At 43.9% G+C, this 24,913-nt stretch overlaps 1 protein-coding gene across 3 annotated transcripts in view; it reads right to left on the bottom strand.

Moving 5' to 3' along the window:
- UBXN1 (UBX domain protein 1) overlaps nt 1–24,913 on the bottom strand; it is a 77,589-nt gene that overhangs the window by 33,288 nt on the left and 19,388 nt on the right. For all 3 annotated transcript variants that reach the window (XM_033956831.1, XM_033956833.1, XM_033956834.1), the window contains exons 6-8: nt 15,321–15,512; nt 14,500–14,551; nt 1,777–1,896 (exon numbers count right to left, since the gene is read on the bottom strand). In XM_033956831.1, the coding sequence (XP_033812722.1) occupies nt 1,777–1,896; nt 14,500–14,551; nt 15,321–15,512 (364 nt within the window). The remainder of the gene's footprint in view (nt 1–1,776; nt 1,897–14,499; nt 14,552–15,320; nt 15,513–24,913) is intronic.

Genomic DNA, 24,913 nt, shown 5'->3' with positions numbered 1-24,913 from the left:
GCACTGTCAGTACTGCCTATATAATGCCTGTGCCATGGCATTATATAATGCATTATATAATGGCCTATATAATGCCTGTGCCATGGGCAAAGGTGCATCAGACATATAGCATTTTACTTTTTTTCTTTTTTTTTTTCCTCCCCAGGAAAAGGCCTCAGATTCGGAGCATACGCGTAGTCCTATGGCACAGGCATTATATAGGCAGTACTGACAGATTGAGTTCCTGAAATGTGAGGACGCTGAAAAAAGAGCGCCTACTGTGAACCCTTGAGAAAGCCCGGTTAGGGCGAAACGGGTCCCGTCGGGATATGCTAAGCAATTCTGCATTAAGGATAAATAAATGATTGAATTATCAGTTGATGCTGGTTTGTCTTACTTCTGGAAAGATTGGAAGATGATGGATCCCAGCAAGTGTTAAAGAAAGAAAATTTTTTTCCTTTTCTCATAGAGTGAGGTGGAGTTTTGCTTTATCAAGATTTGAATTACCTCGCTTTCATCTTCATTGTCATTGAGTGGACAGAAATCAACCCCATCCCTGCTGGAATCAAACCCATCCCTGCCCGTCCCCATAAACTTCAGAAGTAGTTACCATATATACTCGAATATAAACCTATCTGAGCATAAACAGAGATAACAGTTTCCCCTCCCCCCAAAAAAAGGGGGAAGGAACTGTTAACTTGTGTATAAACCAGGGAGGGGTTTATATTCTGTCTGGCCATACTCCTCTGTATCTTTATGTTCTCCCCACTCCCTGATAATCCAATAATCAGTTCTTAGCTTACTGGCATTTGCTGGGGTCCTCCGACACTGACAGCACAGCAGCCAAATTCCCCACCTCCAACCCCCTCACAGCAAGCAATATTTCTTTCTAAAACCCCCAACTCCGATGCCACCGCCACAGCAATCAACATTTCCCTCTTTCTCAAACATCCAATAATCAGCTCTTCACTTACTGACATTTGCTTCCCTGCCACACGCTGAAAAAGTTATGCGCTGACTGGATTGGAGTGGGGCCTTGTGCATCTACGCGTGCTCAGATGCTTGGCAGCTCTAGTCCTCTCTGAGAGTCTCGAAGGGGGCAGAAGCTGGCAGACCTAAGAGCATGTTCAGATGCTCAAGGCCCCGTTCTGATCCAGTCAGTACATAACTTTTTTAGCGTGTGCCGAGGAAGCAAATGCCGGCAAGCCTGTTTTGCATCAGAGGGAAGCCTTCCAGGTCAGCCGCCGGCAGCTTATAGGAGGAACCGCTGCCAGCAGCCTGTTGAAGAAGGCTGAAGAAGAGAGCTCAGAAGGAGGACTACAAGCAGGTAGGCTAGCTCCCATAGGACTTCGATTCCCGGGATCCCTGTGAGTCTGGGGGGGATTTCTGTTGGATCCCCGACAGCCCTTTTCCCATGCAGCTCTTTAGGGAGGGGCCTGGCGCCACCAAGTGTGCCCCCTAAAGTAGGCACCACTTAGCCTAAACACACCCCTTCCCCACCCCCGTTCCATAGAACTGAGAAACTCGGAACAGGAGCAAAGACCAGGAGCTTGTGAGAGACTATCCATCCACCTGCTGAAGATGGATAATACTGGCTGACCAAGGAACATGGCATCCTGTGTGACAGAGCTAAGTTTAATGCTCTCTATCTCCACCTGCTGATAGATGGTGATATAACCCACAAGTCTCTGGATTCATCAGCTGCTGATGACAAGGAAGCAATGTTTACACACACATCCTGTTCCTTCCTCGTTAGCTGTATTTCTGGTATTGACCCCTCAGCACAGTTTCATTTACCTGTATCCGGCATTGGTTATATTCTTTCTTACTGGGAGGCTCCTGGATTGGAGATGATGGGACAGGTGTGACATGTGTTGATTCTGCGAGAGAAGTCCGAGATCCACTTCCACCTCCAAACTAGAAAAAAAGAGACAAAGTTAGCAAGGTTTGGACATGGGAGAGCCTCGGTCCATCCAGCATTGCTATATGCCTTTTGTGTAGCTGGTGGGGATCCCCACACCCCACCAACTGAAGAATCCACAGCCTGCTGACCCCCTTCAAAAATTGTGGCTGTCAGCAGCAGCAGTCCAAGCCTTTGATGTCAATACTGCAGGAATGCCCAGTGCATACATGAGAACTGAGTATTAGAGGCTGACTGAATTTCAGTTTTGGATACTATGCCAAAAATCTTTTTCTGTCAAGTTTGGTTTCAGCCAAAAGATTACTGTATATATTCTACTACTACTATTTATTATTTATAAAACACTACCAGAGGCATGCCATGCTGTACAACAATATCAATAATACTTCTTCAAGAGCTAATTCCTCAAACATACTCTTTTATATTCACCGAAGTCCCTCAGAACACCACACTTCCACTATATATTTGGCAAATCTTGTGTGGTGGTTCTCCTCACCAGAACTATATAAATCGGTGTAATTAATTATTTTTTGTCAAATTTTCTTAAAGTGCCTGTGCTTGCATTTAATACATTTTCTTTCAATAAATAAACAAATATGTATATGTGAACTTAGCTTTTTTGATTCATTAGATTGATTTTTGAACAATTACTGTTCTTGATACTGTACAACAAACACACAAGAGATAGTCCCTACTTGAAATAGCTTACAATCTAATTAAGACGGACATAGGACAAAAGCTTATACATGTTACTTAGGTGAGGAACTATAAGGAACTAGAGGTGGGGGAGTAAAGAAGGAATGGCAACAGATATAAGTGCTTTACAAGTTGGGAGAGTCGGGCATAAACACAGTTTTAAAAAAGTGGGTTTTTAGCCTGGATTTGAACACCATGAGACAGGGCCCAACACACTGAATCAGACAGGATGTTCCAGGCATAAGGCACAACAAGGCAGAAAGGATGGAGTCGGGAACTGGCAGTAGAAGAGAAGGGCATCCACAAGAGAGACACACCTGACAAACAAAGCTTCCAGGGAAGAGTATAGGGAAAGAAAAAGGAGGAGAGATACTGAGGAGCTGCAGAATGAATATACTTGTAGATCAGTAAAAGGAGTTTTAGCTGCTGAGATGGAAAGGGGTAACGTGAACATAATGACACTGGCAGAAAATGAGGTAAGCAGCAGAATTCTGAACAGATCGTAGGGGAGAGAGATGGCTTAGTTGAAGACCTGTGAGAAGCACATTGCAGTAATTCAGGTGAAGCGACGAGAGCGTAGATGAGGGTTTTGGCAGCATGCTCATATTATATTTGAATATAAACCTATACAACTATAAACTAAGATACATCCCCCCCCTCCTATTTTAGTGGAAAAATGTTAAATATAAATCGATGGAATACTGGAGCAGAAGCAATCCTTCCTTTCTGCCCTAGTGGTCCAATTGTGCTTGGAGCCGGAGCTACCGATCCTTCCCTCCCTTCTTCGTGGCAACTCTTAACTCTGCAACTAGCCCCCCCTCACTCCCCCCAGCCTACTTTAGGTCCCTGGTGGTCCAGCAGTGAGCCAGAGTAGGAGCGATCCTTCATCACTCCTTCCCAGCAGTCTCTATAGTAAAACAAATGGCAGCAACAAATTCCCACAACTTTGTGAGTCTCATGAGGTTGCTGAAGGAACTCCCTCCCTTGCTCCGGCTCACCGTTGGACTTCCAGGGACCTAAGGTAGGCCTGCAGGGGGACTGGGAAGGAAGGAGGCAGGCTCGTTGCTGAGGCGAGAGTCAATGCGAGGGAGGGAGGGAGAGAATGGTAGCACCAGCTCCCTCAACCACTAGATCACCAGGGCAGTACTGGAGGCCCGCAAAGAGGCCTGTGGTGGGTCCTTGAGAGAGGATGGCTGGATGAGTCACTGGTTTTGGAGATATCTTTTTGTATAACAGGATTGTTGATTGTATTCTGGGGGGTGGGGGGGATTCTATTTGTTAAGTGTTAACTCTTTGCTCTGCACTGTACTGTAGATGTGGCACAAGTTTCAAGTTTATTAAATTTTTGTTATGTATGCAATATCAAAAGCTTCAAAGCGTATAACATTTTAAAAATGGAGGGTAGAACAAAACTCTTTTACATAATTACAATCAAATTCTATCCATTCTAATACATAACTGGTACAGAAGGTGAAGGGGATGAACTACAATCTTTAAAGAGAGAAAGAAAACATTTAGCGGGGAACACATTTGGTAGGTAACACAAAAAGGAAAAAAGAAAGAAAAAAAGAAAAATCTATAATCAATACAGAAATCTAATTTAGATCTAAGAAGTTTGGTGATTTGTAAAATTATGTTGTCCATTTTTCAAAAGCATCCTTGAACAAAAAACTTTTTAAGGAACGCTTGAATTTTTCCAAAGAAGATCATTACGAATATAAATTGGTAGATTGTTCCAAAGCTGGGGTGCTATAACTAAGAAAATGGTAGATCTTCTGGTTCCTATTATCTTTAATGAAGGGATAGTCAATAGCTGTTGTTGTGTTGATCTTAATGCCCTGGATGGAGAATACAGTACTGAGAAACGATGTAGAAAAGTTGGAGCATGAGTTTGTTGAACTTTAAATGTTAACAGTAAAATTTTAAAGGTTATTAAGGGCCTCGGGCTTTAAGACTTTTGATAAAGATCTAATGAGACGTAATTTATAAAAACAATTTTTAACCACTGAACTAATCTGGTCATGATAGGTAAGTTCCTGATCTAATGTTACTCCCAATATTTTTGTTGTGGTTACTTTTTGAAGAGGGGTATTGTCTGGTTCTTTTCACCATAAACAGAGACCCCCATCATTTCACCATAAACAGAGACCCCCAATTTCTGGGTTGCAGTTTCAGTTTTGTCTGAAAGCTTTCATTCAGGCTCTACTGAGCATGCATGGGATGCCGGTGTTGGGTTGGAAGATGCAGCTGACAGCCATGGTTTTCTGAAGAGGGTCAACAGGCTGCTGCGTCTTCGGCTGGCAGAGTTTGGAGAGCCATGCTAGCTAATGTTAATTTTTAAAGTTTGTAAGTGTGGAGGAGCAGACAAATGGAAGATTAGGTTTATACTAGAGAATGACAGTGACTGTTACCCGCAGGTAAACCGCAGGAACGGGGAAGAAAAAAGACTGGTTGTTGTGAGTACGGCGACAAGTCCATTCAACGCCCCATGGAGAGGTAAATGAATGACCTTGTCCCTCAATAAAGTATCTGCCACGTTGCTTCCCTTCCCACCCCTCATGGTCAGCAGCTCTTCTCATGATCACATGTCCAGCAGCCTCCTCTCACTATCGCAACAATCGCTCTCTCCCAATTGCCGGCGGCAAAAAAACCCCCAATAAACTTATGACTCTCCTGAGCAGTGTCAGCCTCCTCTATATAAAAAAGTTATTTTTAGTAATAATCCATGAGTCACACACACATCAAGGGTGCATCTAGGAAAAGACAGTATCTTAAACACTGCAGTGAGCACTAGAACACCAACACACACATTGTAAAACTAAACAAGCCAGATCCTGCACAGTCAATTGATCCTGTACAGTCGATGCTAACAGAAAACCAAGTTCTTTTCATACACACAGAACACAGATACACCCTCGCCCAATATGGAATAATCACAAACTAAAAATAGAAATATATAGACAAAAGTTAAACTGAACCGCTAAGAAACCAGACTCTGCATACAATGCAACACATACAATGCATACAATGCAACAGTGACACATGTCCCCTAATACTGCTCAAAATATAAAGACAGTAGATGTAAATTTGAAAAAAATTGCTACATAACAATCACCACTTTACAAATTAACAAATAGAAATAAAACAAATAATGAGAAATAAAAAAATACCATTTTATTGGACTAATCCATTTTTCAATTAGTAGTAATTAGCTTTGAGAGGCCAAATCTTTCTTCAAGACAGTACAGTATACTGCTGTTATGGTATCCTGTCCTGACCTGAGGAAAGGGGTTTAGTCCCCCCAAAATTGCCTAATTTCCATTTCCTATTGATAAACTTTAATCAATACAGTTACAATACTACTTGATTCTACGTAAAGCAACAACAAAATTTCTTTCTACCTTTTGTCGTTTCTGCTTTAATCATCTTCACATCGCTCTCTTCTTCCTATTCAGCGTTTGTCCTCACTCCCTTCCATGCAACATCTGTCCTCTCTCTTTGCCCCTTCCACCCAGCCTCTGTCCTCTCTCTATCCCTTCCATCTACTGTCCACCCTCTCTCTGCCCCTTGCAACCACTGTCCACCCTCTCTGCCCTTTCCATCCAGTGTCCACCCTCTCTCTCTCTTCCATATGGCATCTTCCCTCTTTCTATGTTCCTTCAATAAACTGTATATCCTTGCCCTTTCTCTCCTTTGTACATGATTCATTTCAGCTTCATCCCCTCTCCATTTTTTTGTCTCCACCCCCTCCCCTATGCTCTGGCATTTCTCTCTTCTCCTGTCCTTCCCTTCCCTCCCCCCATACCCTGGCATCTCTCTCCTATCTCTCCCTCCTTGCTCTGGCACCTTCCCCCCTTCCTTTCCCTCTGGTCTGGCATTTTATGTCTCCTTAGTTTCCCTTCCCTCCCCCATGTCCTGGCATCTCTCTCCTCTCCTTCCATCTCCCCCTCCCACTCCATTATCTGGCATCTCTTCTCCTTCCTTTCTCTCCCTCCTTCCTTCCTTTCACCTGGTCAGGCATCTGTCTCCTTCCCCCCCATATGCCCTGACATCTCTCTCTCCCCTTCCATGGTCTGGTATCTCCTTTCCTTTTCCTCCCTCCCTTGGTCTTGGCATCTCTTCCTCTCCTCTCCCTGGTCTTTATTCTCCCTCCTTCCCTCTCCCCTCAACTGGGTGCAGCAGCAGCATTTCTCTTCCCCCTCCCCCCCAATTGGGTGCAGCAGCAATTCTCTTCTCCCCTCCCCCCAATTGGGTGCAGCAGCATTTCTCTTCCCCCCCCCATTGGGTGCAGCAGCAGCATTTCTCTTCCCTCTCCCCACCAATTGGGTGCAGCAGCATTTCTCTTCCCCCTCCCCCCAATTGGGTGCAGCAGCATTTCTCTTCCCCCCCCATTGGGTGCAGCAGCAGCATTTCTCTTCCCTCTACCCACCAATTGGGTGCAGCAGCATTTCTCTTCCCCCCCCCATTGGGTGCAGCAGCAGCATTTCTCTTCCCTCTCCCCATCAATTGGGTGCAGCAGCATTTCTCTTCCCCCTCCCCCCAATTGGGTGCATCAGCATTTCTCTTCCCCCCCATTGGGTGCAGCAGCAGCATTTCTCTTCCCTCTACCCACCAATTGGGTGTAGCAGCATTTATCTTCCCCCTCACCCCAATTGGATGCAGTAGCATTTCTCTTCCTCCTCCCTCCCCCCAACTGGGTGCAGCAGCATTTCTCTTCCTCCTCCCTCCCCTCCAACTGGGTGCAGCAGCATTTCTCTTCCTCCTCCCTCCCCTCCAACTGGGTGCAGCAGCAGCATTTCTCTTCCCCTCCTCCCCAATTGGGTGCAGCAGCAGCATTTCTCTTCCATCCTTCTCCCTCTTACACACCCGTTGGCAGATTCATTACAGACAGACTATGGCAAGTTGTAAGTTTCCCTCCATCACAGACCTATCTCCCATAGGTCAGCAACAGAGGGGAGCTTACAACTTGCTGCTCTTGCTTGCTTCATGCCTTCTCGTTGCTGGGTCCTGCCTACTTTCTATTTCAGCAAAGGCAAGACCAAGCAACGAGAAAGGCCCAAAGCAAGCAAGAGCAGCAAGTTGTAAGCTTCCCTCCGTCGCTGACTTATCTCCCGCATGCTCCGGGGCTCTAATGGTACCACTGTCTGTGCCGGCTTCCCTTCTCTTCCCTGCCCCCTCTCCCCCCGGGATGTAACTTCCTGTTTCGGAGGGAAGTCAGCACACATAGTGGTACCGTTAGAGCCCCAGAGCACGGGTTCAAGTCGCTTGCTGCCGTTTAAAAAAAAAGTCAGGCAGGAATCAAACACTGAACTTTTTGTGACTCTTCAAGCTGTGCCGAGTTAGCCCAGGGAATCCCCAAGCCGGTGAGAGGGTTTTTTTTAATGTTGAGCGGCGACGGCAGCAGGATTTGCGACAGATGACAGCCGGGCACTCACCTAAATTAGCCGGGTGGAGTGCCTGGCTAAAAGGCACTAGGGAGAACACTGCGCAGACAAAGCCGCAAGCTGAACCTGGAGGGAAGAGCAGGCAAGGACCCTGTCCAGGCCATCCTGCAAGAACTCAAAGATGAGAGGCAAAGAGGCGCAAATGGAAACCAAGCCACCCACGACAGAACACCACTCCTCAAAGATACGCCAAACACGCACATAAGCCCAACAAGTGGAAAGTCTCCAGGACCCCAAGAGGGTGGAGATCACTTTATCTGAATAACCTTTCTTACCTAGACATTCCCTTTCAAGAACCAAGCCGTAAGATAAAAGGGAACCGGATCAAACACTGAAATGGGGCCTTGAGTCAGAAAGTTGGGCAAGAGGGGCAGCAGAAGAGGATCTGCTACAAGATGACAAACCAGATCTGTGTACCATGGGCACCTGGGCCAGTCCGGTGCCAGCAGGATCACATGGCCGGGGTGCCAAGCAATGTGAAGAAAGACTCTGCCCACCATTGGCCATGGAGGAAACAGATGCAGGAGGCCCCCTGATAGCCAAGGCTGCACCAGAGCATCCAGCACCTCGACCTGAACATCCCTGTGCCGACTGACGAACAGGAACGCTTTGGCATTAGCACTCGTGACCATCAGGTCCATGACCGGCTGACCCCAAGCCTCTACAATCAACTCAAAGACTGTGGGACTGAGACACCACTCTCCGGGATCTAGCACGTGATGACTGAGGAAGTCCGCCTGAATATTCTCCATTCTTGCTATGTGCGAAGCCGAGATGTCCAGAAGATGAGTCTCTGCCCAAGCCATGAGCAGAGCCACCTCCTGCACCACAAGATGACTCCTGGTTCCCCCCCTGACAGCTGATGTAAGACACTGCCGTGGTGTAGTCCGTCTGGAACGCTAGCAATGCCAACCAGATGGCTCTGGTCTCCAGAACATTAATCGACCAAGATGTCTCTCCTCCGGAGACCAGCTGCCCTGAGCCGAGCAACAGAGACACTAAGCTCCCCAGACAAGGAGAATGACATCCGTGAAAAGCACTGTCCACTGGAGCCAATCTAGACTCACACCCTACACCAGATTGGAAGACTTTAGCCACCACCGGAAGTTGAGATGAACCAACTCCCGAAGAGGAACGGGAGAGTCCAGATCGTGCAACTGAGGTGATCACCGCCCGAGCCCACCAAACCATGTCCAGGGAGAAAATATTGCGCCCGATGACACAGGGAAGCCATTAGAAGGCAAATCTGCAACTGAAACTTGTTCACTCGGGCCTCTGGAAGGAAGACTTCCCCATGCTGGTGTCAAAGAAAACCCAGAGGTACCCCAGGCGCTGAGACGGAGTCATCCGGCTCATGGACAAGTTGATCACCCATCCGTGTTAAGAACTGTCAGGAAGATCCCATTGTAAGGTAGGCAGATGTATGGAAATGGAAAGGGCTGGGTATAGGTTTTCCAAGAACAGGAAACTTAGGCTTTTACAGAGGCCTTTAAAAGGAAACCTGTTCCTTATAGATTAAAACACAAAGCAAATTGGGAAAGTTCATACAGAAGTTAGGATGTGTCTGCTTCCACAGATTAGGATGCATATCACATTTAAGGAAGGTTAAGTAAAGGCTACTAGGCTAGAAAAAGTGAAACGTTGCCACCTGCTGGGTTTAAAATTGGACTTAACATTAAATTTAGGATTTAAATTGACGTAAGGAATTCCTGAGAAGGGAGTCATATGATCAACTGTGCCACTGTATTCTAAAGTATGGTAATTATTACAAATGATGGAGAAAATAGAAAATTTGATTGACGTGTATAGGCTTTGCCCAGGCATGGAAAGCATTAATAAACACATATTTGCTTATTACACGGCTTTTTCTCATGTCTGTTATTTGAATTCACAGAACGGAATCTCTAGCCCAGTTATGTTGGGAGAGAGAGTCCATTCGGGCTATTCTTTTGGCCCCACTGTTCAAGTCTCCCAGCCTGGCTTGAACATCGACTGCAGAAACTTCACAACCCAAGCCATAACCCAGGAACTCTCCTGAAAAGACTTTGCTCGGATCAACCAGTCGTCCAGATAGGGATGAACCAGAATGCCCTCTATGCACAAGGCCGCCGCCACAACCATCATCCGTGGAGCCATGGCCAGACCAAAAGGAGCACACAAAATTGATAGTGCCGTCCCAAGATCGCATAGCAAAGGAACCTCTGATGGGAGGAGCAAATCAGAACATGAAAATAGGCCTCCATCAGATCGAGAGAAGTCAGGAATTCCCCCAGCTGAACCACCAGAATGACAGATCTCAGGGTTTCCATACGAAAAAAACAGCCCCATGTTGACCCCCCTTCAGATCCTCTTTCTTGGACACCACAAAGTAAATGGCATACCAGCTGGTGCAAAAGAGACACTGGAACTACTGTTTTGAGGTCTAGCAATCTTTGTAGCGCCTGACGAAAAGCCCGCTTCTTCCATACCGCCTGATAAGAAGATAGGAAAAGATCTGGCAAGGGCCAGGAAAACTCCAGAGCATATCCGTCCTGAATCACCTCCAGGACCCACTGGTCCAATGTAATCTTTGCCCACCCCTGCTAAAAGACCCACATCCATGCGCTTACTGGCACCAGATGAAGAGCCTGCAAGGACTCACTGGGAGAGGCGGGCGATGGAGGGACCGGCAGAGGAATCGTGCCCACCCCGAAAGGCCCCTGAAGACTGCATGCGCTGAAACAGCCCCAGGGAGACCAAGAGGAAGGAAAGGAAGCTGCCCCTCAAATAGGGTGGTAATGGCTAAAATCACGCCCCCGCACAGGTGGGCAAGTACAGTCTTCAGGAAGACGGGGCACCTTAGAGTCATTCAAGGTCTGAACCAACTTGTCCAGATCCTCGCCAAATAAGAAGGACCTCCAAAACGAAAATTTCGTAAGTTTAGCCTTAGACACCGTGTCCACTGATCAAGCCCAGAGCCACAGGGTACGACGAGCAGCCACACCGAGAGCCATGGACTTGGCCAAAGCTCGCAACAGATCATAAATGGTATCCGAGAGATAAGAAGCCTCCATCTCAATCTTAGCCACCTCCTGATCCACCAAGGACCAGTCATTAGACTCCTGGTCATCGAAAACAAGCCTAAGCCACCAGACTGCTACAAATTGCTGCCTGGACCGCCAGAGCAGCCACATCAAAACTCTGCTTAAGAAAAGACTAACCTACACTCCTCAGAGTCCTGCAAAGCCGAGCCACCCTCTACTGCCACCATATGCTGATGCGCGATGGCCGAAACCACCACATTCACCACTGGCGACTGCAAGGTAAACCTACCCCCCCCCCCCCCACAATATCCCAAATATCCTGATGCATAGGAAAAGAGTGGGAGGAGCAAATCCACGAAGCAGGGGGTCCACCACACGCGTGAGCTCCTTTGCATCCTGGATAAAGGTGAGCCAGTTGATATACTGTATCTAGATTTTCAGAAAGCTTTTGATAAGTTCCTCACGAGAGGCTCCTGAGAAAATTAAAGAGTCATGGGATAGGTGGCAAAGTTCACTTCTGGATTAGGAATTGGTTAACGGATAGAAAACAGAGGGTACGGTTAAATGGTCATTTTTCTCAATGGAGGAGAGTAAACAGTGGAGTGCCGCAGGGTCTGTACTGGGACCGGTGCTATTTAACTTATTTATAAATGATCTGGAAATTGGAACGATGAGTGAGGTGATTAAATTTGCAGATGATACTAAGCTGATCAAAGTTGTTAAACCGCATGCGGATTGTGAAAAATTGCAGGCGGACCTTAGGAAATTGGAAGACTGGGCGTCCAAGTGGCAGATGAAATTTAATGTGGACAAATGCAAAATGATGCACATTGAGAAGAATAATCTGAATCACAGTTACCGGAATCTAGGGTAACTAGACCCCTCCTTGGGGTTAGCGCCCAAGAAAAGGATATGGGTATCATTGTAGGATGCAGGGAATTATTAAAAAAGGGATGGTTAATCAAACTAAGAATGTTATAATGCCCCTGTATCACTCTATGGTGCGACCTCATTTGGAGTATTGCGTTCAATTCTGGTCTCCTTATCTCAAGAAAGATATAGTGGCGCTAGAAAAGATTCAAAGAAGAGTGACCAAGATGGTAAAGGGAATGGAACTCCTCTCGTATGAGGAAAGACTAAAACGGTTAGGGATCTTCAGCTTGGAAAAGAGACGGCTGAGGGGAGATATGATTGAAGTCTACAAAATCCTGAGTGGAGTAGAAAGGGAACAAGGGATCGATTTTTCACTCCGTCAAAAATTACAAAGATTAGGGGATACTCGATGAAGTTACAGGGAAGTGCTCTTAAAACCAATAGGACAAAATTTTTTTCACTCAGTTGTCGGCGCGCGCCTTTGTCTTCCACGGTTTTGTCTATGAACCAGTATTAAGGTATGCACAGGGGACAGATGTGGGTGTGATAGGTTTGGTAGCGGTATTGGTTTTGATGGGTTTTACTTGCCTTATTCTTTTTTTAAGGGTTCATTGGTGTCTTCTTTTATTTGAGATAGCAGTAATGTGATTTGTTATGTTTTCTTGTGGAATATGTAATGTGGAATGTGTAAAAGTGAGAGATCCGGATAGTTGATTGATTGTGATTGTGGGTGGAGGGAGTTAACATCTTTGATGTTGCCAATTAGCAGACAGATCAGGAAAATCAGGAGGAGATTCATGTTTGCAGGGTATGGTATTTCTTCCTAGCACAGAAGTGTAATGGTTTCCCTGTAAATTCTTGAGTTATTGTTTGTATGGTTGTTGACTGGATTGGTGTAGGTTTTGAAGGTGGTCCAAAAGGATATAGATCTTAAGCAGTTCTACGACAAGTCTCTAGTAATTACACATGCAGCTATCAGTTACTCATGCATTTAACAGCTATTTGTGTCTCTGATGATAACATATGCCTCAAAAATCCTAAGTAGTCCTAATTCAAGACTTCACCAATTACACATACATCTAGTGGTTAAATTTTCATCTAGCAATTGTATGACTCTGATGGTAACATATGCCTAGCAGTTACATATGCAAGTAGGGTGGATGCGGAGGGCAATACCCACCCCCCAAAAAAACAAAAACTCGACACCCCCACGGAGGAAGCAGAACCACTAGCCGCCTGAAGATAAGCCTTGCACAAGGCTAAAATAAAATCAGGGAAAAAACCCTGGCGGCACATTAGGACTCACTGCCAAAGTAGGAGACCCAGAGAAACCTGCCCCTGTCTCTCCAATACATGGGGAAGGTCACCTGAGGTTGCAGATAAAATGGAGGAGCTTCCTGCCAAAACAGGCGCAAAACCCGCCAAAAAAACTCCCCCTGCAGTGGCAAAGAGGCCTGAACCACCTCAACCGCTAAAACAGGCAAGTTGGCAGAATTGGTAAGGGAATCCCCAGCACAATCAATTTTGTGTCAAATTAATGGGTTTTGAGGCAGAAATCAATGTTAGAAAAAAAGATCATTTTTAAAAATCCAAGATGGCCGCTGTCACTAATTCATGCCAAAAATGGCAAAAAGAATCAAAAAATGAAAATAAAAAATAGCGATTTGGGATCTGGGGGATCCGAAACCTACCCAAAGAAACTGTGAAAAACTAAGTTTAAATCGATCCACAAGCCAACCCTAAAGTTCCCAAAGGAAATAATGAAGGTACTCAAAGTCTCTGTAGTGCCTTTGTCTGTCAGCATTTTTAAAGCAGCTGAGTGGAGAAAAAGGAATTTCTGCCACAGAAACAGCTCCAAATTCATATGAATGAAGATCTTTAGACTTCCAGCCGGCCAGAGACCAACTACAACCTCCGCCCCTTGGATCCTCTGCCATGCGGTCGGGGGCAAGAAAGGCATCCTTGAACCCGGGTGGGTTTCTGTCCAGACACACACAGACTGCGCTAGAAACTTGTGACAGAGTTACCAGCAAGCAAACACCACAGGAAAGGACCCCAGCCACTTGAAGAGGGTGACACACAGCAGGCTGGCTCCACTAATTCACCAGAGTTTCTCTGTGAAGCTGTAGTCTGGTTCCACAGGACTGCGTCTTTTTCTCTGACAGGGGACCACAGGGGAGAGGTCTCAAGGCACTGAAGCCACCAAAAAAAAAAGTTATGCAAACTTTAATTGAAAAAATAAGAAACAGAAGCAGAGCAACAGCAAAAGACTTCTGCTCAGACTGTTTGCTGACCTGCAACATCTGAACTACGGGTTTGGATTGAACACCTAGTGTATGGAATCCGGAAGAGACGAAACAGAATATTGCCTTCTGGCCATACCACTGAGCATTACTCTCTTCCTTGTTCTCGTAAAGATCTCATCAGAATGATTTCTACATAATACAGATGAGGTTTCAGATTTCAAGAGATCCGCCCATGGCTTTCATAGAGATGACGAAAAGGCATTGTTTCCAATATTTCCTGCCCTAACCCTCTGCTCTCCTTCTCCTTCACCACTCACCTTCTGGGCTCTCTCTGCTTTGTCTCGTTCTATCTTGTCCCGCACTCGCTGCCTAAGAGAGAAAGCAAAATAGAGAACTGATCTTATGACTCCCAGCTAAGCACATACATGCATGGAATCGGTCTTGAAGAACATACAAAAAATTTCAGTTCCTCTTACATAGGAGATCTAGATTCAGTAACAATATTAAAAATATTTCTCCAAAGAAAGATGGCGGATGCATAGAGCGATATACTAAGTTACAATTCAAAAAGCCTTGGTGCAAGCATAGAGGATTCCTAGCTGCAAACAAGCGAGATGAAAGCCAAAGATTGAGTGGGCTCTTGTGCATTAATATGGGACAGACTAGATTCTCTGAGGACAATATTTCAGCCAGCAGCAGTCAGTGTTTCTTTAAACACTGACCACTACTCGCTAAATTAGACCCAAATATTCATAGTCATCTCTTACTTGTGTACTGGCACGACATATTTGGGTATCTGGCAGCATCCAGAAGTTATCTGGGTATGGCCGATATTTAGTGCCACACCCAGGTAGCTAACCAGGCACAGAATAGCATTAAATGCAGAGCAGAATGCCCAATTAGCTACCCAGGTGTCAGCATTGAATATCTGCAGTGTCCAGATAACATCCAGCCCTAGAACTAAGCAGATAGTGCTGCAGTGGTCAGAGTAAAAAATTGGCGGCACTCTCCAGCCTAGTGCCGCAGAGTATCCACTCTAGGGCCAACCAGTACAATATAAACAAGCAGACGCTTCTCCTTTCTGGATGCATTGTTTAACAACAACAAAAAAATCAACCCCTTCTTTCTGTGGCTTCACCTTGCTAGCCTCTCCTCAATCTTCTCTCTCCGTCTCTCCTCTGCTATTTTCTTCATTTCATCTTCCTGCAGTTTCTGCCGGATCAAGGACAGTTCCTGTCCCTGCTTTCTTCGCTCCTTCTCCCTTTCAATTTGTTCTCGCTTCTCTCTCTCCTCCCGCTCCTTCTGCTTCTGTGCGATTAGTTCCATCATCCTGAGGACAAATCAGAGATGTGAGAGAGAGGAATAAGTACCTGACCCCGATCCCAGACTCTTTCACCCCAACTCTTTACTTAAATGCCCTAAACCAGTGTTCTTCAACCGGTGCCGGTCCGCAGAAATTTCCTGCCAGTCCACAGGGCCGGCATGTGCATCGGGCTCGAAACAGTGTTCTTCAACCGCCGATCCACGGTGTGATCGATGCAGCGTTATCTTCAGGCTGGCTCCCTCTTCCTCACTGCCGCAGTCCACAAAGCCGTGGGCAGCAGCTCCTACGCACATTCTGTGCCTGAACCAGTAGCCTTCTCTCTGATGTCACAACATCAGAGGGAAGGCTTCCTGATAAGATGCGGGATGCCCGCGGCTTTGTGCACTGTGTCAGTGAGGAAGAGGGAGCTAGCCCGAAGATGACGCCAGGGGCGGCATAAAACGGACAAGCGGGAGCAGACCAGAAATTAAGGCACATCATAGAGGGAGGGAGACAACAAAGGTAGGGGTAATGATTTTATTTTTAAATTTAGTGACTGAATTGTGTCAATTCTGAAAATTTACATCTGCTGTCTGTATTTTGCACTGTTCAGGAAGCAATACATTTGTTTCTTTTTCTCTGGGGTTGTACAGCATGGAGAGTTTTGTTTGTATATATTAGTACTTTTAGTTTTTTGTCCCGTATTTGCATAGGGGTTATCTGTGTTCTGGTAGGAATGAATGTTGAGAAGCATACAGTGTGCTTTATGTAGTTTAATTTTGTGGTTAACTATTATGTGCTGTTAATAAGATTATATTGTGTGTATATATGAAAAATGAATGGAAAAAATAGTGTTACAATTAGTACTATTATGGGGCGGGGTCTGGGGTGGAGATTGGGTGGATATGGGTGGGGTCTGGCCTATGACTTAGCCCAGTGTTCTTCAACCGCCGGTCCACAAAATAATTATTTTATTTCTGCCAGTCCATAGGTGTAAAAAGGTTGAAGAACACTGCCCTAAACCCTTGTTCATATAGTTTTCTTTTTTTAATAAATTTATTTTATTGAAAGCAGCACATAGAACATTAGGGAATGCGAGGAAGGTAATTTTGTAATGGTGCCTGGTTTAAGAGGGAAAGTAGGCACCTATGTAGGCATTATTGTACAAAGACAGAAAGGCACCTATGTCAGTGTTCTCCCTAGTGCCTTTTAGCCAGGCGCACTGCCCAGTTAATTTAGGTGAGCGCCCCGCTGTCATCTCGGAAGGTCACGAATCCTGCTGCCGCTACTCAACATTTTTATCTGAAAACCCCTCTCACTGGCTTGGGAATTCCCCGAGCTTAGTGTTTGACTGCCACCTCAGCCTGACTTTTTTTTTTTTTAAGAGCCAGCAAGCAAATTGAACCCATGCTCCGGGGCTCTAACAGAAACACTGTGTGTGCTGGCTTCCCTTCTCCTCCTCCAAAACCGGAAGTTATGTCATGAGGGGGGAGGGAGGAGAAGAGAAGCCGGCATTCAGTGTTACTGTTAGAGCCCCGGAGCATGGGTTCAATTTGCTTGCAGGCTACGGCGGGGAGATAGGGCAGCAAGGGAGTCAAAGGGAAGCTCACAACTCGCTCCTCTTGCTTGCTTCGGGCCTTCCTCTCTGCCGGGTCTTGCCTTCACGGAAACAGAAAGTAGATAGGACCCAGCAGCGAGGAAGGCCTGAAGCAAGCAAGAGCAGAGAGTTGTGAATGCTGCACTGCCGACGGGTGTGTGAGACAGGGGAAGAGGGAAGAGAAATGCTACTGCTGCACCCTATTGGGGAGACAGAGGGAAGGAGGGAGAAGGAAGACCAGGGAAGGGAGAGGAAAGAGATGCCAAGACCATGGGAGGGCGGGAAAGGAAAGGAGATACCAGACCATGCCAGACCAGAGGGAAAGGAAGGAGAGAAGATGCCAGGTCATGGATGGAAGGAAGGAAGGAAGCAAGGAAGGAGAGAGATATGCTACAGCATAGGGGAGGGGGTGGAGACAGAAAAATAGAGAGGAGGTGAATCTGAAATGAATCATGTTCAAAGGAGAGAAGGAGCACAGGATATACAGTTTATTGAAGGAACATAGAAAGAGGGAAGATGCCATATGGAAGAGAAAGAGAGTGGACAGTGGATGGAAGGAGTAGAGAGAGGGCGGACAGTGGGTGGAAAGGGCTTAGAGAGAGGGCAGATGTTGCATGGAAGGGAGAGAGGACAAACACTGTATAGAAAGAAGAGAGCGAAGAAAAGATGATTAAAGCAGAAACGACAAAAGGTAGAAATAAATTTTTTTGTTACCTTATGTACAATCAAGTAGTATTGTAACTGTATTGATAAAAGTTTATAAATAGGAAATTGAAATAAGGCAATTTGGGGGGGGGACTAAACCCCTTTCCTCAGGTCAGGACAGGATACCATAACAGCAGTATATTGTACTGTCCTGAAGAAAGATTTGGCCTCTGAAAACTACTGCATTTTTTGCTTGCAAAAACTGATAGCAGCCATCCAGGAAGCGACGCAGGACCAGGTAGGCGCACAAAAAGCTCTCACCTGCCTTGTGCGCTGCTCTACCGCTGCCGCAAGAGATCAGGAGGCAGCCATCCAGCAAGGGAAGGGCAGGAGCGTGGAAAGCTCCTGCCGATACAGCGCTGGACCGCCAGAATTTAAAAAAGGTACCAGCGGGGCCCTGCCTGCCACTAGGCCTGCCTGCCTTGTGCCCTGTCCCGGCCTACCACTAGACCACCAGAGGGGGGACAAGATACAGAATTTTTTTTTTCTTGGTTTTTCCTCCTCTACAGGTAGGTATGTCTTATGGTAAGGTGTGACTTACAGAGCAAAAAATACGGCAATTGAAAAATGAATAAAATGGTTAAGGGGCTGGGGGAGTTGCCGTACAGCGAAAGACTAGAGAAACTGGGCCTCTTCTCCCTCGAGCAGAGGAGATTGAGAGGGGACATGATCAAAACATTCAAGGTACTGAAGGGTATAGACTTAGTAGATAAGGACAGATTGTTCACCCTCTCCAAGGTGGGGAGAACGAGAGGGCACTCTCTAAAGTTGAAAGGGGATAGATTCCTTACAAATGTAAGGAAGTTCTTCTTTACCCAGAGAGTGGTGGAAAACTGGAACGCTCTTCCGGAGTCTGTCATAGGGGAAAACACCCTCCAGGGATTCAAGACAAAGTTAGATAAGTTCCTGCTGAACCGGAACGTGCGCAGGTAGGGTTAATCTCAGTTAGGGTGCTGGTCTTTGACCAGAGGGCCGCCGCGTGAGCGGACTGCTGGGCATGATGGACCACTGGTCTGACCCAGCAGCGGCAATTCTTATGTTCTTATATTTTATTTCTATTTATTAATTTGTAAAGTGGTGATTGTTATGTATCAGTTTTTTCAAATTTGCATCTACTCTCTTTATATTTTGCATAGTATTAGGGGACATATGTCACTATTTCTGTGGTGTTGCATTGCATGCAGAGTCTGGTTTCTTGGCGGTTCAGTTTAACTTTTGTCTACATATTTCTATTTTTAGTTTGTGGTTATTCCATATTGGGCGAGGGTGTATCTGTGTTCTGTGTGTATGTAAAGGACATGGTTTTCTGTTAGCACTGACTGTACAGGATCAATTGAGTGTTGCAGGATCTGGCTTTAGTTTTACAATGCGTGCATTGGTGTTCTAGTGCTCACTGCAGTGTTTAAGATACTGTCTTTTCCTAGATGCACCCTTGATGTGTGTGTGACTCATGGATTATTACTAAAAATAACTTTTATATAGAAAAGGGGTTGTTAAAAAATGATCAGCACTGGCAGTAATATATACTAGGTATGCCACTGGATTTAATGATCCTATTCTAACTTTACTGTTGATGTAGGTGTTGCCCCTCCCCCCAATAAAGAATTAAATTAAAGTTGTATTAACATAAAATTTTATTTGTATACTGCAGTACACCATGAAGTTCAATGCGGTTAATAGGAGTTAAAATAGAGGATCGTACATAAGAGGTGAGGGTACAAGTAACATAGGAGTGTAAATAATAAAAGATCATGGCAGGTCTGAGTTAAATACAATAGAAGTGAGGCGATATAAGGAGAACTTAAAAAATAAACAGAGTTTGAATCTCAGTACAGATATACTGTAGATACGAAGACCCAGAGGGGCGGGAGTGGTGAGGGGTGCTGGAGGTAAGGGTGGCATGAAACCGTACCTAGAGCTTTTCCTTAGTCTTGTGGTAGTAATGCTGGGAAGATCTTAATTTCTGCCCTGGGCCCCACAATGTCTAAAACTGGCCCTGCCAATCGGACCAGGAATGGCATATCCAGTATTCAGAGCTGATAGCTATGATCATCCACCTGCTTGGAAATAGAAAATAAACTGAGGTGCTGTGGGGTCGGAGGGGACCTATATCAAGCAGCTCTTTGTCATTTCTATCTTCATCTGATGGTCAATGAATATACTGTACCTAACTCACTGGTCTGGAAATGTAAGAATGACACCATGGAAGGTGAATTTATGTTAGTTAGTTTTTAAGTTTATATTTTAAAGCAAGAGGCCCCATATAACTAGCTACTGATTTAAAAAATCTATTTACTGTGTTTTAAGACTCCTGAAAAGTCCTAGACTGACAGTACCCAAATCCAGTTATGTATGTTGTCAATCTGTGCAGTTCCTCAAAATAACCTGTCTCAATGCCTTATTCATGCTCTAAAGAAGTGCTTTTTCCAAGCCATTCTTGGTATACCCTCTAACCAGTTTGATTTTCAGGGTATCTAATGAATATACATGACAGATTTGTATGCAGTAGAGGCAATGCATTTAAATCTCTCGTATGCATATTTTTTGGGGATATCCCAGAAAATGGACTGGCTAGGAGTTTATTCCAGGCTAGGTGAGAAACACCTCCCCTAAGGATGGGAATATACTTTATACTCTTTGTCTAGTCAAAAGTTAGAAGGATGCTAGGTTGTATAGGGAGAGATATGGGTAGTAGGAAAAAGGAGGTATTGATGCCCCTCATTTAGAATATTGTGTACAATTCTGGAGGCCTCACCTTCAAAAATATATAAAAAGGATGGTATATGGTCTTCATCATAAGGTGTATGGGGACAGACTCAACACAGAGAATATAGTTGGTTTTCAGATTCCCAAATAGTATAGAATGGTTAAGATTATTTTCGAATCAAAACCAATTCTTAGTTTTCTTCAATTTTTGTTGGTTAGATTGTGGTATGCCTCTCCATTTATTGTGGGCTTGAAAAGGAATGTTTGTGTTTGTATATGATTGTCAAATTGGATGTAAGTTACCTTTATCCTCGATATCTTTGATATTGTAAACTTTTAAATTTATAAATAAAGAAAAAACAAAAAAAAGAAAACCAACAAGAAATATAGAACAGTTTACCAAATACTAGTCAGAAATACAAAACAGATGGAAAGGTCCAAGTAAAAACATTATCATCACATTTAACAAAAAAGAACAATAGTACGCAATCATCTCCAGCCCAACTACATAGCAAGGATACAAACACTGCCGTCTCAGAGCCCTGGACTCTTATGGGCCCCAAGGGTTCATAGCACAATCCCTCCCAACCCTCACCCTCCCAAAAAAGTAGCAAACAAAAAAGAAACAGTACCAAAGACCATAAAGCAATAAAGGTAAAGGGAGAAAAAAAAAAAGAGGACATGGCAGAGAAAGGAGATGGACACCAGGAAGAAGGGAGTCCCAACACCCAGCTAGGGAAAGCAATGTTACTTACCGTAACAGTTGTTATCCAGGGACAGCAGGCAGCTATTCTCACTAGTGGGTGATGTCATCCGACAGAGCCCCGATACGGACATCTTGCAAGCATGTCTTGCTTGAAGAAACTCAGAAGTTTCGAGATGCCCGCACCGCGCATGCGCCAGTGCCTTCCCGCCCGATGTACCGGGCGTGTCTCCTCAGTTCAGGTAGCTAGCCTGAGAAGCCAACCCAGGGGAGGTGGGTGGGACGTGAGAATAGCTGCCTGCTGTCCCTGGATAACAACTGTTACGGTAAGTAACATTGCTTTATCCCAGGACAAGCAGGCAGGTATTCTCACTAGTGGGTGACCTCCAAGCTAACCCCAATGGGATGGTGGGAGAGTTGGCATTTAAGAGAACAAATTTTGTAACACTGTTTGGCCAAACTGTCCATCCCGTCTGGAGAAAGTATCCAGACAATAATGAGAGGTGAATGTATGAACCGAGGACCAAGTGGCAGCCTTACATATCTCCTCAATCGGTGTCGATCTGAGGAAGGCTACAGAGGCTGCCATTGCTCTGACCTTATGGGCTGTGACCTTACAGGGAAGGGATAATCCAGCCTGGGCATAGCAGGAAGAGATACAAGCCGCCATCCAGTTAGAGATGGTGCGCTTCGATACAGGTCGTCCCAACTTGTTTGGATCAAAGGAGATGAAAAGTTGAGGAGCAGTTCTGTGTGGCTTTGTGCGATCCAAGAAGAAAGCTAAAGCACGTTTACAGTCCAGAGTGTGTAAAGCAGATTCCCCAGGGTGAGAATGAGGCTTTGGAAAGAACACTGGAAGCACGATGGATTGGTTGATGTGAAATTCAGAGACCACTTTAGGCAAGAATTTTGGATGAGTACGAAGAACCACCTTGTCATGATGGAATACAGTGAACGGTGGATCCGCCACTAGGGCCTGAAGCTCACTGACCCGGCGAGCTGACGTGAGGGCCACCAGAAAAACCACCTTCCAGGTGAGATACTTAAGTGGAGCCTTGTTGAGAGGTTCAAACGGAGGCTTCATAAGATGAGACAGGACAACATTGAGATCCCAAACCACAGGAGGAGGTTTGATAGGAGGGTTGACATGAAAAAGTCTTTTCATAAATCTGGAAACCACAGGATGAGCAGACAAAGGTTTCCCCTGTAGAGGCTGATGGAAAGCCGCAATAGCACTCAGGTGGACTCGTATAGAGGTAGACTTTTTTTTTTTTTTTTCCTTATTATTTTTTATTTTCAAGTTTTACATAAAGTGTACAAAATATTATAATATAATTGATAAATACAAAATATCACTTTTATATCTAATACATCATATTCTAACTATGTTTTTCCCCCTCTCCCTCCCCCCACCCTTCTATTATTTTTCATTTATACATTACATATTGTATAACATATTATGTAGAAATTATTTTCATTACCCCCCCTCTATGTGTGTCACAAAAAAGATATTTAAAAGAAGAAAAGAAGAAGAAAAATCCTGCTATTTATTCATTGCAGTATTTTGTCAATGGCCCCCATATTTTTATAAATTTAGTATATGTCCCTCTTTGTATTGCTATTGTTCTTTCCATTTTAAATACATGACATATTGTATTCCACCAAAATGTATAATTTAGGTTATTATAATTCTTCCAATTATTGGTTATATGCTGAATGGCCACCCCTGTCATAATCAATAAAAGCTTGTTATTTTCTGGTGAAATTTGACTTTTTTTTCTCATCATCATTCCAAATAATATTGTATCGTATGATATTGCTATATGATTTTCCATCAATTTATTAATTTGTGGCCAAATTGAATTCCAAAAACTTTTAATGTAGGGACAATGATACAGTAAGTGATCTAATGTCCCTGGTTCCAGATTACAGTGCCAGCATTTATTGGACTTAGAACTGTCTAATTTTTGCAAACGTGTAGGGGTCCAAAAAGCTCTATGTAATAAAAAGAACCAAGTTTGTCTCATAGATGCTGACACTGTACATTTCATTCTCCAAGACCAAATTAGTGGCCATTGAGATGCATTAATTTGATGCTTAATCTCAATGCTTCAAATATCTCTTAGACCATTTTTTGGTTTTTTATTCAAATATCCAGATATTAATTTATACCACAATGCAGCTTGATGTCCTAGGAAGTCTGCTTGAAAACATAAGAACTTTAAACTATATTGATTATTCAATGTTTTCCATTCAGGGAACCCAACCTGAATGGCCTGCTTCAATTGCAACCATTTAAAACTTTGTGTTTTATTAAGACCAAATCTATGTTGCAATTGTGAAAAATCCAGCAGTTTACCTTCTGAAATAACGTCATCTAAAGATCTAATGCCTGCAATAATCCAGTTCTTCCAAAGGATTTGAGCTCCGCCAATTTTGATCTTGGAGTTTATCCATAAAGATTGATTAGTTGATTTATTTATTGGGATAGGTGTTAATTTATTTATAAATCTCAACGTTTTCCAAGTATCCATTAAAATTTTATTTTCTCTGTATCTTCTAGGCATGTTAATACTTGGAAGGTGAACTAAATTTAGGGGAAACATAAGGCGCCATTCCAAATATAACCAATCAGGTGCATTATCTATAAGTTCTGGGAGGATCCAATACATACCCTGACGTAGAATATAGGCTTGATGGTACCTATAAAAATTTGGAAAATTTACCCCTCCCTCCTTGATTGATTTTTGCAAAGTTACTAAAGCTATTCTAGGTGTTCTACCAAGCCAAAGAAATTTCGTTAAAATGCTATTAAGCTTTTTATAAAAGGACCCCTGAAAATAAATAGGTATCATACTCATTTGGTAGCAAACTACAGGCAACATCATCATTTTAATAGTTTGAACTCTCCCCCACCAAGAAATATGTAAAGGGTTCCATTGCTCACACAACTCCGTAACTTTTTTTAATACAAATTTTTCATTTTCTTTTACAGTATCTTCAATTGTATTTTTAACTTGAATGCCAAGATATTTAAATACTTCTTCCTTCCATATAAATGGAAAATCTTTAAATAGTCCTTTTACACAATGAACATTTAAGGGTATAATTTCAGATTTATTCCAATTAATTTTATAACCTGAAAATTTACCAAACTTATCAATTAATTCCAATAAAGAAGATAAGGTAGATTCTGGATTTTTCAAATAAAGCAAAATATCATCAGCATAAGCCGAAATTTTATATTCCATATCTGAATATGGAATACCCTGTATCTCCCTCGTTTGTTGTATTGCTAACAATAAGGGTTCTAATATAACATCAAATAACAAAGGAGATAAAGGACAACCCTGTCTAACTCCCCTCCGCAATTGAAATCCATCAGATATCATATTATTAATATTTAATCTTGCAATCGGGAAGCTATACAAAGTTTTTACCATTTGTATAAATCCAGAACCTATACCAAACCATTCTAAAGCTTGATACATAAAATTCCATTCTACCCTATCAAACGCTTTTTCTGCATCCAAGGAAACTGTAAAAGTCGGTTCATCTATTTTTTTTGATAAATTTAACATATGAAACAATAATCTAGAGTTATTAGAGGAATGTCTTTTAGCAACGAAACCCGTCTGATGCATATCTATAATATGTGGGAGAGCTTTGGCTAATCTTAACGCCAAAATTTTCGCCAAAAGTTTATTATCCACATTT

Source organism: Geotrypetes seraphini, chromosome 8, assembly GCF_902459505.1.
Source record: "Geotrypetes seraphini chromosome 8, aGeoSer1.1, whole genome shotgun sequence".
In the NCBI taxonomy this organism is placed as follows: Eukaryota; Metazoa; Chordata; class Amphibia; order Gymnophiona; family Dermophiidae; genus Geotrypetes; species Geotrypetes seraphini.
This window is presented reverse-complemented; position numbering and strand designations above follow the sequence as displayed.